Consider the following 15,565-nt stretch of genomic DNA (forward strand, 5'->3'; position numbering starts at 1 on the left):
CCCCCCATAAAACAAAATATTAACCTTACTCTCAACCTTTATCTGCATACACCATTCACTTGCAATGACCCTTACATAAGACCAAACCAATCCTTTCATACCTACCAATTTACTAAGATACACAGGTACTGTGGAGTTAATTCTGGACAACTGGTGTCAACTGTCCTGTCATTTTCAAACTACATCCTGCAACATTCGAGCACATGTTCCAGAACTTACGATTTCGTCTTGGAGAAACCACATACAGTGTGCTGCTATTACACAATGGAGACCACCACTACACTCCACTGTTTCTGGAAAGCTCTTTCAGGTACCCAACGCAGATTAGCCACAGAAAATGTAACAAACTCCTAATTTTAATGGCCCCTGGTTGCTGTCTGTGCCACAAATATGCACGCGTTAGTCAGGACACTGGTATGTGGAGAGTTATGCTAGAAGAGGCAGAGAAACTCTTGATGGTTGTGTTCAGCTGTCTGCAGTGTTTTGCTTGAATGAAGTTCTACTAAAAAAATAAAATTTATTTCAAATAAAAAGTATGAATATACAGACTTAGTCATGTACAATAATCCATGATGCAATACCGACAAATAAAAGAAGAACATATCATCACTATTGTCAAGTTTTTGCAGCAGAGCTGTGAATGAAAAGCAACAATTTTTTTCACATATTCTTTGTAGCTGTTCTTTGAATGTAGAGTGACAAATCTTTCATGCAGAATCAAAAATAACATTTTAGTCCACTTGTAGTCATCAGCACAAAGTGCCATATGGCATGACTTTTGCAGAGCTACACATTACATTGCAAAACAAAATTTAATATTTTTAAGTCACAAAATGCATGGGAAGTCAAAGAACTGTTTTCTTTACAGTTCCCACCATGTCAGCAGAAAATGTCACTTTAAAATTAGAGTGTAGGAAGCGAAAAGAAACATTAAAGTTATGAAACACTGGCCCTTTCTGCATCAATCACAGAAGGTATGGAAGGTTCTGATTCTGCTCTCTTTTTGGAAAATTCATCACTCTTCTGTGCGGCAGATTCATCCTGCACCAATGAATCACTAGCACCATCAACATTTAGATTAGCTTGGATATTTGGAACACTTCTAGTTAGAACTTCATGTTCAACAATGCTTGCAAGACCAGTCTCTGGACTTCGTTCATGTCGCAACAATTCCTCATTCAGGCAGACACTATCAATGCTCACAGCACTGTTAGAAAATATTGCTGCTGGACCCAGGCTGCGATCAGAAGGCGCTTGGAGTGGAGGTTCTTTTTTTTCTACCTCAATAACTCCAAAACCCTGTTTTAAAGAACTTGCATCAACAGTCACTGATCTCTGCAAAGTATGGTGTGCTGGGCTTGCTGATATGCCACCATCTGGTAACAACTGGCGCGCTACATTTGGTCTGTAACAAAATAAATTTTTAGTGCTTAGAAATACTTTTTAATATTGTTAAAGATTGCCAGATGTGTCCAACATTATGTACTGAAGAATACGTATAATGTTTATAAGTGGCTTATGTAGAAACTGTCCTAATGATGAAGATGGAAGTCCATACAATGTTCTCTAAAGTTAATGCTGTATTCACTGATAAAAGATAAAAATTATCACAGAAGATGTAAGTCAATAAATGCCTTCTATTGCATGATTTAAAACAAGAATTAAACATTCATAATTCTTTTTATGCGTCTCTAACATCTGTCAAAGAACTGTTGTGTTGCAATCATCACTAATAACCATTTTGTATGAGTATCATGATTCAATGTTGGTTGAGCTGACACCATTGCCTTTATTAAATGCTGATACTGTATCACTGAACAATAGTACTTGTAGTAATAAAAATTTTAAAATACTGTTTTTTAAATTGATTTCCTCACCTGCCATTTATAGGACTTGTTGCTCGGCTTACTGTTGATGAAACTGCAGGGGTCCCAACTTTCTCTTGCTGATATTGCTTTATTAATCCACATGCTTTCCCAAGCATTATAACACTGTTGAGAATGCGAAAAGAAGCAAGACACAAATATGAAAGCAGTAGAAGTATGAATGCTGCAGGTCCTTCGATGTGCAATGCATGACCAAGCACTCGCATCATCACAACTCCAAGAGGGAGGGGTATAAAACCCATTCTTCGGGCCACAAGATCAGATGGATCCGAAAAAGCCTGTACAAAATAGGATAAGTTGTTTTACAAATGAATAACACTTTTTAAAAAATCAGTTGTACAACATTGTATTAATAGTTATGATATGGTTTCTCAAAAGCAATGTGCCAACAATGTAAGACAGGAAATTAAATGTTTTAAACGTTTTTTTTTTTTTTTTATAGGAAACGCTTTCATGCTGAGACATACATGATTCATACACTTAACTAACACAGTTATTTTAGGTTGTGTAAAATTCCAGGAATCTGCATTTCAATTGTATGTATATATTTTCCAATGCCATTGAAGATTTTTCACTGTACGGGAAACTATGCAGCTTCACATCCCAAGAACACACAATTGTTCAAAACGAAGGTGATAGCTGGCCTCCATTATCTCATAGAAACTCTTATAAGAAAGTAACACATAATATGGTGTGGTAATAGGTCAACAATACTGCATCCATACCTTCAATAAAAGCAGGAGGCAATTTGAATCCAAGATACACATGTGCGAAAAACTTAAGGATGAAAATGACTTTCATATGATGTGTCACTGCCAAGAAACAAGAGCTCGATAAAACTTGGACAACACGTAGAAAGGACTGATACAGTATAGTACAGAAGCTGACTGAATGAAATATGCAATGAGACAAACAGAAATGGCACTTCTATTCAAAGACAAGACAGTGGTTGGTGCATGTGATCATACGGCAATACATCTCCCCAACACATGCCAATGTCCTCAATGGGATTTAAGCAACCCTGAAAAGACACACATGGGGAAAGAGTACAATTTCACAACAATGTGGACCGGTGAGTATACTGTATTCAAAGAACTGGAGGTCAGTACACACACACAATACTAAGCCTCCCTACACTGTAACACCTGGACCACCAAAACAATCACATTCGGTAACATTCTTGGTTGCATTACATGTACCCACCTCTGGTCACATAAGGGTGTATGCAGCATTGTCAGACATGATTGGTTTGGAGGTGCTGGTTGTGATATAGCATGGTCGATTCTTCCCAATTCCGCCCCCCCCCCCCCCCCCTCCCCCCGCTGTCCACACAAGTAAACAAATATTTTTGCTTTTTTTAACCTCATTTTCAATATTTTTATTTGCTGGCACGAAACACTTCCCTCAAAATTTAAGTTCTTATTTACACTGTATTTCATTTAAATTTATTTTTCATATTCTTATTTTCATTTTTATGATTCTACTTGGTGGTTAATTTTTCATTAGGGCACTCATAATTAGAAAATACAGTTAACTGATATAGTTCGCTACAAGCACAAACCCTATGAGCTAATAAACATATTTGAGGAAAGTGACTTACAGCACCAGTCAAAAATTAAGCATAGTGACTTTTCAGTGACGTATTTTAAATTACCTAGAATTAATTACTTTCTGCACTAATTAAACTTGAAGCTTAGAGACACTACCATTTTCAATTACAGATTTTGTCATAAACACTGTTACATTCATACTTGACTATGTACTTTTGTTGCCTTAATTTTTCAGAACAAGATGACATACAGCATTGAGTAACTGACTCACTAATCAATAGTTTCATGTAATTTAGTATAATTAAATCACTCATACATGAAAACAAGGGGATGTGCATTGCACAAGGAGTGTAGTGACAATGTATTTTTCTAAATTTCTGACTAGTCAGACATTTCTATAGGCCAAAATCACCTTAGTTCTTGCAGTTCATCAAAAACAGTAAAATGGAATCTAGTCAATTTTCAATGTATAACATAATTTGCAAAATAACAGTTTGTTCTTATGCCCATCTGTAAGTAATCAAACATCACCCAATATAGTTATGTTTGCAAACTCACAAGTAAGACCTGTGTTTCAGCGCACTCTCAATGTTAACTCACATCACAGATATGTTGTGCTGCACGCAAAAATTTGTGCACCAATCACCGAGAAACTCAAGAACTCTAATGTTTAATAAGTTTTGAGTGACCTCTGTAAACTAAATTACTGGCTATTCTAAATAGACTGAGTTGTGGTTAATGTAAGTGCAGAATGTCATAGTCAGCAAAGTGAGGTATTATTGGAATCTGTGATGTGCATTACGGACTGATTTAGTTAAAATGCTGGGGTGTGTGGTATTCTAATGAATTGCAAGGGCAGTGCAGAGTACAAGCTGGAAATATCATGTAAATGTGAACTGTTTTTAGGTGCCACAACTGAATATTCAACTTTTCCATTGTGGCTGTTAGATATTGTAGGGGCTATCCTGATGTATATGCTAATTATTCATTTTATATCCAATAAACTGGCCATTGATTTAACAAAGCTTGCTAAAGGTGAATAAAAGTGTTAATTGAAACTAAAATTGTTGAGTTGTGTACATTATTGAGTGAAAACCTCCCAATAGCCACTAAGGTTTTTGCAGCTTCATTTCATCTATGCACTGAAGATTGTCAGCAAGAGGCCTCAAGACAAGCAGTGTCAGGTTTGTTTTGCTAAAGCATTATGGTGTGGTGAGGCATAATGTTCCATGGGTGTACTCACCTTCAAATCTTTGAACACGGTACAAATACCTGCCAATGTTATTGTGACACTGTACTCCTTCTCCATGTGCATCTTTTCAGGGATGCATTTAGTGCCAACTTCATTTTCAGGGATGACTGTGCACAACCATACAGAACAGCACAGGTGAAGGAGCTCTTGGAATGAGAGGGTATTAAGCAAATTGACTGGTCTGTCTGTTCACCTGACTTAAATCCCATCTAGCCCATGTGTGAAGCACTGGGGAGACATATTCCGGCATATCTACATGCACCAATGACCACCCAGCAGTCGTCAGCTGCACTGGTGGAGCAATGGAACACACTACCACAAGCACTCCTTACCAACCTTGTGGCCAGCAGGGGAACACACTGCTGCCTGTGGAGGTCACACACTTTATAAAGAACCATGTCCCTCATTTTGCAAATGTCCAGGGACCATCATGGATCATGGTGACTTCAGTGTAATTATTGTCTTTAAATAAAAAATGTGATTTCTGTTTGTCTCATTGCATATTTGTTCAAGTTTCCTCCTATACTATATTTGTATCAGTTATTTCTATGTACGGTCCAAGTTTTATCAAGCCATGTTACCTGGTAGTGAAACAACATGCAAAAGTTACTTTTGGCCTTAAGTTTTGGTCTCCAAAGCAGAAGACAACAGTAAAACTAAACTACAAGATTGAGTGTAATCATAACATGGCAGTACTTTCTTAGTTGGCAGTTACTGATGTATGCAATGCAATGAAATGCAATGCACTAACACTGCAGTTATAGCCACCACAAAAAGCCAGTGCCCAGATGAGGATGAGAAAACCATCCAGATATGTGTGTTTTGCCAATACAGACCAGTGCAATTTGTTATGAATTACAATTTTGCTCCTTGGTATTAGTTATACTTTGTCAACTGAAGTTAATATGACTACTACAAGCAGTAATTTTCATCTCCATAATGGAATTATTTTAACATTTTGTTGTTTATCAGGTTAATTTCTTCATTATCTAACTTTTTAAATTAGCCATTAGTTTAATCATTGTCTGCCACATTGTCTATATTGGTACTGTCTGCATATTACTGAATCCAGTCTTGTGATATGAGGTTTAACAGAAATCATTATAAAACATCCACTGCCATATCATCAAAACTGCTTCTGTCTGCACACTGTTGAATCCAGCCTTGTGATATGAGGATTAACAATGTTTCCATTGCTTTTTCCTTGCTCCAGTCCTGTGATCTGATGGTAGGACACTATTACTCTGCAGATAAATGCTCCACTGTAGTGATATTTGATTGCAGGAAGTATGTGGCATATGCACTTCAAAGATCACTAAAGCTCTCATTTCAAAACTCATAACTTAGCATATTTACTTGTTCATCATGACCACATTCCTTCCATTAAGACAACTGTACAATATCTTAAAAGCCCAATGCCTCTCACAAATGCCCCCAGAAAAATCCTTACACCTCCTGACAAATTCACTTCTATTTCAAATGCAGTGTTACGCAAAGAGGTCCATCCTGGCAATTCTGCCGCAGTAGGCTTCAAAGTCCTAAATAAATTCATTTCCATACTGGTAGAATGTCACTTCCTAGCTATCACAGAGGGCTTCCCATACTACAAAAAATACATCAACTACTTCCAAGAATGTCTCAAAGCCATTCCTAATCCCCTCCCATTTGAAACCATCCTTTTCAACCTACTCTACGCCAACATTCCCCACATGCATGGGCATTAAACCCTTGAATGCTACCTCTTTCAAGCAGGATGGCCCAGCCCTACTGCAACCTTCTCAAGCGACCAAATGAAAAAGGCTCTCCTCATCCAGAAACTGAGCTCCCTAGCTTGATAAAGATTCATCATCTTTGTGGTCTGGACTCAAGGTGAAGAACAACCCCTGACCCTTTTCAAAACACAAAGCTATCTATTTGGATGTTGACCTCCACCTCACTGAGTCTTGGATCCAAACTTCACTCCACATCTGCTTCCTTTCCTACAGTGTATCCATGATACACGTATCTGTTATAACATCAAATCCCTAAACATATGTACCAATAATATCTCTCTGGCTTTTGTCTTCTGCAACTATCCCACTGACTCTGATCACAAACTAAACTCCCAGGCAAGTTGTTCTTTTGTTCCAATAACCAATATAGCTCTCACTTCCAACAAAATCAGAAGCCACTCACTAGCCAGTTAGTACAAACTAGGTCTTGAATACATGAAAGATTACTCCTTTTCAGATATAGCCCTGAAATGATGTTATCTCTTTCTTATATCCTCCCTCACTGTTCTCTGTCACCTTCTTAACCTACGCAAATCTCAAACTCATAACATTCCCACATCATTGTCCATACCCCAATATCTTCTTAATGCAACTGCTTACACATAATATCGGCCCCAAACATCCTCCCACAATCATTTATTCTGGGCCCACAAATGGATAATTGTACATCATCAAAGAAAAGGGAACATTTAAATCAATAACACTGTTTACCCACTGAACTGTATTCACTACACAGCTACCTATACAGGCTGACTGGCAGAATGTATAAATGTGCATGTTCACCTGTGGGACAACCAGTAACCAGTTGCTGAGCACTCTCCACTGTAGACCAAGGAGACCTAATGACCTGTTATATCAAACAGACCATTTGGATTATCCCTCTGAGCAATAGTTTCCCCAAACTTCAGCTATGGATTCTTGCTTTCTACAAATCTTCTGAGCCTACCACCCTCTTGGACTTAAGACTGTCATGTATTGCCTTACTTGTTATTAGTTCAAATTTCAACTTATTTCATTATTGACTCTTTTACCCCCTCCCCCCTCGTCCTCTTTCTATCTCTCTCTCTCTCTCTCTCTCTCTCTCTATGTTTTTCATAAAAATAAGGGAAAGGTGGTCACTTATCTATCTTTTCCTTCATCTTGTCCCGTCCTCCTCTTATGTTAAGGTCTGAATATGCTCCTCCCACCCTTCAATTCTGCCACCCCTCAAATCCTTCCTTCCTTCCTTCCTGAAGAGGGAGTTAACTGTTCTGAAAGTTATTAGTGCTGTATTCTGTTTAAAGTGGTTCTATCCACATTACTGTTAGTTGTTGCTTGATCATAAGTAATTGTCTGCCTTTCCATCTCTAGTTAAATTAACCATGAAGAAAACCTAAAAACAATCTGGATTTACCAATAAAAGTAGGTGCAGCTGAGGTATATATAGCGTGTCATTTCAACGTACTGTAGAATGAGAATCACTGATCAGAATGACATCAAATCTGAACTGCATATTATTGATTTAAGAGGAAACATCATGGAACAAAATAAATTAGCAAAAATTTGAGCAGTAGATGATGCTGTAAGCGTTAGAATATAAATATCAACAGATGCACAGCACACAGCTGTTCCTTAGCTTGCGTCCAACACACTCAATATGACTGTCTCCATGAAGGATCATGCACTGTTAGCAAAGCTCTTTTACAAGAATGTTGACTGTGCACCAATAGCCCTGCAGAAGTTCCGGACACTCAAGGGTATGAAAAAAGGCATTGGTCTGATGTATGCTAAGGGTCTGGAGAAAATTATTACACAATTCAAACACACAGTTTCTTTTAGAGTTCAATGTGGCAGAGGGAGGAAAGTAGTTGATCCAAAGTCTGTCAAAGATGTGGCCACAGCACTGCAGTAGCAGTCAAGTGGTGATGTGTACACATGCAGTGGACAGAGAACTGCCCGAACCCTGGACATGCCTGTGAGCACGGTGCATAAAATCCTGTGAACAATCTGCATTGTTATCCACAGAAAATCACCGATGTTCAAGAGTTACTTCCTGCTGACCTGCCAGCAAAACAAATGTTCGCTCTGTAATTTCATGCTCAGCTGGGAGTGGACAATGAATGGCCAAGGAACCTTCTCTGGACTGATGAACCATATCTCCAAGGATAGGTCAAGATGTGAATTGCAGAATACTGTCAATGTAAAATCCATAGACACATCAACTGATACCATTTCATTCTGAAAAGGTGACTCTGTGGTGCAGATTGACGGCATTGTTTATTGTAGGGTCATATATTTTTGAGGAGAAGTCCTGTTACCTGTACCATCACTGGTAAACAATATGAGAGTCGTGTACGCACCAATGTCATTCCAACCCTTCAACAGTGTGGACATGTGGGTAGGATCAATTTTATGCAAGATGGCACTCCTCTGCACATTGCACTGCCAGTGAAGTCGCTGCTGCAGAGGCATTTTGGAAATGGTAGAATTATCAGCTTTCATTTCTCTACAGCCTGACAATTCAGAACACTTGAACTTAATCTCTGTGACTTCTGCCTGTGGGGTTATCTGAAAGATGGCACGTTCAGTGTTCCAATTGTGAACACAGCTGGAATGAAGGCATACATTGCACAAAACATTCTCAATATAACCCTCAAGACACTTCAATTTGCTGTGGAACATGCTGTTTCTCGAAATCAACTTGTGGCAGCAAATGGTGGACAGCAGGTTGAACATTTCTTGCATCAGTCTCATGACAATTACAAACCAATGTCATTGGGCTTTTTATGCAGTCTTTTTACCTCAGGACAACTAAAAACTGATTTTTCCATCTGATGTGGTACGGCGCTGATGTGGTGGATGCGCTTATCTAACTAACAGTGCCACAACTGTTGACGGCCAAACTTGTGCAGTTATGCACACTGAACAATGGGGATGGTGTAATGTACAACTCAAGCCATAGCCACTGTATTGCGATTCATCTGTCATTTGTAGCAGACCCGATTTACGTCGAGATGCTTACAGTGCCATCTATTGCTAAAAAGGTCAACCCCCCCCCCCCCGCCAAAACGTTTCCCCCTGTGTCAGTAATATCCTGTTCAAATTTTACATCATTCTGATAGTGGTCCTCTCTCTACACCATTTTGAAACTGGAACTTTGATTATGGACACCCTGTATTTAACATAGAAGGCAGCATGCACTATAGCCATGCACAAAACATGTACTCATTATACCTGCATTAAGGCAACTGCTTGCCAGAAAGAATTAATGTTAAATTTTCGAATGTTGGAAAATTCATATTTGTTTATGCCTATTTTGCAGACTGCGGCATCAACAAAATGTGGCACACCATTTTTCATTCCATTATGCACTGAATCCGTACTCTGTGTTTGCAATTATTTCAAAAATCATCCCGTAGTAATAAATCACTACATAACTTCAGCACAGAAGAATGCACCCGAAGGCACATGCACGTGAAGATTCTTTTTGTCACTGGAACTGGTCATCCTTTGGCAACAGGAGGGCAATTTAAAAATGTTGACTAGTGTTTCAGAGAAATGAAAGATCAGATTCTCTCAGAAGAAAAAGAATACCAATCAGGAGTAATTCATTTAAGAGTAAGACTGATAAATGCTTAAAGCTATCATTCGAGATAAGACTGAAAATACTCACTACTAGTCACAACCACTATTCACATGGCTAATGCTTAGAAGAAGGGACAATTTAGGACTCCAAAAGCTATGGTGAAATGAAATCCAAGCCATAGCTCCCACTTCTGTAAGGTGTGAATCCATATAGTTCTGTTCCTATCTGGTACATAATAATGCCTGTCAGCTTAAGCTGTAGACAAGTCTCATCACAGCATTCCTTGGCAGTTATGATACACTGCCGCAAAATGTACAATTCTGTGAAAGACCAATATTAAAGGTAAAATTTTCTAGATTGTTAGACCATGTCATGTTCCACTTCAGTTTCTTCTAACACAACCAACATTTCGACCCCTTTGCTGGAATCTTCTACAGGATCTTCTGTAATCAGGCGATCCTGAAGAAGATCTTGCAAGAGGGGTTGAAATGTCAGATGTGTAAGAAGAAACTAAGGAGGAACATGACATGGCCTAACCAACTAGAAAATTTTACCTCGAGACCTGCAGATTCAATTAGTCCCATATATTTGTAATAATCAGGGGTGGGAGCACAAGGCTACCTGGTGAATATTACAACAGTATGTGCCATGAACCATTCTGAATAAATTTCATAATACTTCTATGAAGTCTGTATGGTAGCTGATACGTCAGCATGTCCACTTTTGTGTGAGGCAACCAGGTTTAATTTCTGGTATTGTTAGTGGTTTCCTGGATGGGAAAAGGTGCACTCAGCTTCATGACACCAACTGAGGAGCTTTGAGAGCTTCCTGAATGAAATGAAGTAGCTCCAACGTCTAGAAAGCTGACAATAGCCAGAATGGTGTGTCCCATGTCCTCTATTCCATATCCAAATGATGCCATATGGCAGAGGATGACATGACAGAGCAGCCAGTGAAATACAGTTTCTCTCTGTGCCTGATCATGGAGATAATTTAAAACAAAATGTATTTCCAATTTGAAACTTCAGTTAAGAGAGAAGAGAGAGAGAAAGAAATAGAGAGAGAGAGAGAGAGAGAGAGAGAGAGAGAGAGAGAGAGAGAGGAGAAATCCTATTGACGAGATCCACATTCCTCAAAATTGTGTTTGGGGTATAACAAATATCAGCAAGCCAAAGACCACATTTTTTTCTCATGTGACTGAGCGATGTGTCAAAGCAGTTAGCACACTTGACTCACATTTGGAAGGTCACCAGTTCACAATACAGTTTAGCCATCCAGATTGCAAATTATCAGTGGTTTCCCTTAACTGCTTAAGGGAAATGTTGGAACAGCTTCTTTTAAAAGGATACACCAATGTCCTTCCTCATCCTTCCCCCAATCTCAATTTGTGCTCCGCCTCGAATGACCTCACTGTCGATGGAATGTTAAACTGTAATTTTCATATCTTTTTTAGGCACCCTGTAGTTTATCTGTTACATGATCTGTAACTGCACTGTTTTCTTAACAGAAATTTGAAATTTCATCACTTTTATAATTTTAGATCTCCCATGCAGTGGAAAGGGGTCTGGGGATGGGTGCTGTTGATGTGATTTAACATTGGGATACACAAAAAACTTATTAACGATCACAATAACTCACATATTCTCATAATGGCCACCACTCTTTTATCCTTCCACCATGATGTATTCATCTATAATGGTGTGCCAATAAGAATTCATTTCACCCTAGTCAGTCAGTCAGATTCATTCCAGCTGTCCTACTTACACACCAGCAGAACAACAAGTTACGTATTTACTTTTTTCTGTGTTTTCTTTGTAAGTTAATTCTTAAATTATGTACATGTTTTTATGTTTAAGAGGCATAATCTAAAGTTTTTTGAATTGTAAAGTTTAAATTCGAAGTCTGTAGCCAGTTGTCATTTCTTTTGAAAAGCCAGCTACATTTCTCAGTAAGCCATCAGCCCCCATTGGTGACACGTTAGGAGGGTAACAATTTGGATATTTAGGTTTCACTGTGTGCTTTTATATTTCAATTCTTAAGTTAGTCATGGCGGCATAGATAGAAGGTGCACATGCTGTGTGCGGATGCACAAAGAGCTGCCCGCAGTTCGCCAACAATTGAAAGCACTTTTGGCTGCAGCCAGCTGTCTTCAGGCTGTTGCCTCAAAGTGCAGCAGTGGCAGCGGATCTGGCACATTGTATGGATCACCTCAGGTTTTGCTTGTTTCACCCATGGGCTCTGCTGCTGAGGTATCTTCCAAGTGTATCCCACTCAGAGTATCTGCTCTCACTGCATGATATGCTGTGGATGTTTGTGTCGCTCAAGGGGGAGAGTCAATGTGGAGGCTCACTGTCTGGCCTCGCTCCTTCAGCTGGGACTGAGCAGGCAAATGGGGACGGGAGGTTGCTGGTTATTGAAAGTTCCAATGTTTGGCATGTTATGGAGCTCTTTAGGGAAATAGCATTCAGGGCCAGAAAGAAAGACAACATGCACTCAGTACATCTGATGGGATGCTCATCCAAGATGTGAAAGAGCATGCAGGGTGCAGTCATCTGAAAGTTGTGGCTGACATCGGCATAACTGACGTCTTGGGTTCTGATACCATCCTCAGTTCATACAGGCCATTGGCAGAAGTGGTGAATACTGCTGGCCTAGCAAGCAGGGTGGACAGAGTGCTCACAATTTCCAGCATTATTCCTAGAGTTGACTGGTGTCCTTTGGTTTGGAACTAAGTGGAGGGAGTCAGCCAAAAGCTTCATCGACCTTGCGACGGTCTTAGTTGCCAGTTTCGGAACCTGCATTATCAGGTGGACTAGTAAGGGGTGCACTACACAAAGAAAGCAGTACTCAGCTACCAGGGTACCTGTGTAATGCACAAAGGGCTTTTTTTAGGGTAGCCACTAGTTTGAGATCAACAGTCAACACACAACATTGCAAAATCAGACCGCATTCAGGGTAAAGACACTTACACCCTCAAAATTTTATCAATATTCATAACAAAATTTTTTAAGTTTACAGCCCTCCAGGAAATTCTTTGCACTCAATTATTTTCTGCACAATGTTTTGAGAAATGGAATAAAAGATTAGACAAATATAATAGTGCCAGTGGAGAGTACACTGAAGGAGATTGAAGGTTTGTGTTTAAAAATGTGAATAAATAAGTTGAAAAAAATGTTAAGTTTCTTTTGGATATCCCCTTCTATAGCTATGGACCTAAATGCTTTTGTAGACTTTTCTTAACCATCAGATCTCATGACATGTTTTACGCTTTTGTTCTTAGAATAATAAAGTATTCGTTCTTCTAGGGGTTGAGTGCTGGTATGTACTTCTTTCAGGTATTAAAACTGTATTAAGCATTCATTCTGATCCACCATAATCATTTCTGTCATGAATATAGGCTCCAGACAAAACATACAATTTAATTATTGTAATGTGAAATGTAATTACCTACCAGTAATAACTAGCTTTCTATCACAGTGGCCAAATAATACTTGCTTTTTTTTTGGAAATAGTATACCTTTGGCAATACACACACCAAAAAAAGTTTTGCATCACCTTGTTCTGAGAGTTCCGGAACCTGTACAGAAAACTGGAGTAGAGATCAACATAAACATCATTTCAGCCCTTTTTATGGCTCATGAAAACCACACAATGCATGTTGTACCACCATACAGCAAGACCTTCAGAGGTGGTGGTCCACACTGCTGTGCACACCGGTACCTCTCATACCCAGTAGCACATCCCCTTGCATTGATGCACGCCTGTATTCGTCGTGGCATACTATCCACAAGTTCATCAAGGCACTGTTGGTCCAGATTGTCCCACTCCTCAACGGCAATTCGGCATAGATCCCTCAGAGTGGTTGGTGGGTCATGTTGTCCATTAACAGCACTTTCCAATCTATCTCAGGCGTGAAACTTCCTGGCAGATTAAAAATGTGTGCCCGACCGAGACTCGAACTTGGGACCTTTGCCTTTTGCGGGCAAGTGCTCTACCATCTGAGCTACCGAAGCACGACTCACGCCCAGTACTCACAGCTTTACTTCTGCCAATATCTCGTCTCCTACCTTCCAAACTTTACAGAAGCTCTCCTGCGAACCTTGCAGAACTAGCACTCCTGAAAGAAAGGATACTGCGGAGACATGGCTTAGCCACAGCCTGGGGAATGTTTCCAGAATGAGATTTTCACTCTGCAGCGGAGTGTGCGCAGATATGAAACTTCCTGGCAGATTAAAACTGTGTGCCCAACCGAGACTCGAACTCGGGACCTTTGCCTTTCGCGGGCAAGTGCTCTACCATCTGAGCTACTGAAGCACGACTCACGCACGGTACTCACAGCTTTACTTCTGCCAGTATCTCGTCCCCTACCTTACAAACTTCTGCAAGGTTCGCAGGAGAGCTTCTGTAAAGTTTGGAAGGTAGGAGACAAGATACTGGCAGAAGTAAAGCTGCGAGTACTGGGCGTGAGTCGTGCTTCAGTAGCTCAGATGGTAGAGCACTTGCCCGCAAAAGGCAAAGGTCCCGAGTTCGAGTCTCGGTCGGGCACACAGTTTTAATCTGCCAGGAAGTTTCATATCAGCGCACACTCCGCTGCAGAGTGAAAACCTCATTCTGGAAATATCTCAGGCATGTTCGATTTGGTTCATGGCTGAAGAACATGCTGGTCACTCTAGTTGAGCGATGTCATTATCCTGAAGGAAGTCATTCACAAGACGGGAACAATGGGGCATGAATTATCATCCATGAAGACTAATGCCTCACCAATAAGCCACCAATACAGCTGTACTATCAGTCAGACAATAGCACTCACTTATGCTACAGTTGTTTGGGCGCCTTCCATAACCACCAGCGGCATATGTCAGCCCCACATAATGCCACCCCAAAACATCAGGGAACCTCCACCTTGCTGCACTCGCTGGACAGTGTGTCTAAGGCGTTCAGCCTTACCAGGTTGGCTCCAAACATGTCTCCTACGATTGTCTGGTTGAAGGCATATGCAACATGATCGGTGAAGAGAACATGATGGCAATCCTGAGCAGTCCATTCGGCATGTTGTTGGGCCCATCTGTACCACACTGCATGGTGTCATGGTTGCAAAGATGGACCTCATCATGGACGTCTGGAGTGAAGTTGCGCATCATGCAGCCTATTGCGCACAGTTTGAGTCATAACGTGACATCCTGTGGCTGCACGAAAAGCATTATTCAACATGGTGGCATTGCTGTCAGGGTTCCTCCGAGCCTTAATCAGTAGGTAGCCATCATCCACTGTAGTAGTAGCCCTTGGGCGACCTGAGTGAGGCACGTCATCAACAGTTCCTGTCTCTCTGTATCTCCTCCATGTCTGAACAACATCGCTTTGTTTCACTCCAAGATGCCTGGACACTTCCCTTGTTGAGAGCCCTTCCCGGCACAAAGTAACAGTGGAGACGCGATTGAACCATGGTTTTGATCATCTAGGTACGGTTGATCTACAGACAACACGAGCTGGGTACCACCTTCCTTGTGGAGTGACTGGAACTGATCGGCTGTCGGACCACC

The 15,565-nt window shown here is 40.3% G+C and overlaps 1 protein-coding gene across 1 annotated transcript in view; it reads right to left on the reverse strand.

The window, feature by feature from the left end:
- Positions 1–497: 497 nt before the first annotated feature.
- Positions 498–15,565, reverse strand: part of LOC126088898 (protein TAPT1 homolog) — a 141,114-nt gene continuing 126,046 nt past the window's right edge. Inside the window, exons 9-10 of the mRNA XM_049906869.1 lie at positions 1,878–2,164; positions 498–1,405 (exon numbers count right to left, since the gene is read on the reverse strand). Coding sequence (XP_049762826.1) covers positions 937–1,405; positions 1,878–2,164 — 756 coding nt within the window. The 3' untranslated portion in view covers positions 498–936. The remainder of the gene's footprint in view (positions 1,406–1,877; positions 2,165–15,565) is intronic.

This window comes from Schistocerca cancellata, chromosome 1 (assembly GCF_023864275.1).
Source record: "Schistocerca cancellata isolate TAMUIC-IGC-003103 chromosome 1, iqSchCanc2.1, whole genome shotgun sequence".
Classification (NCBI taxonomy): Eukaryota; Metazoa; Arthropoda; class Insecta; order Orthoptera; family Acrididae; genus Schistocerca; species Schistocerca cancellata.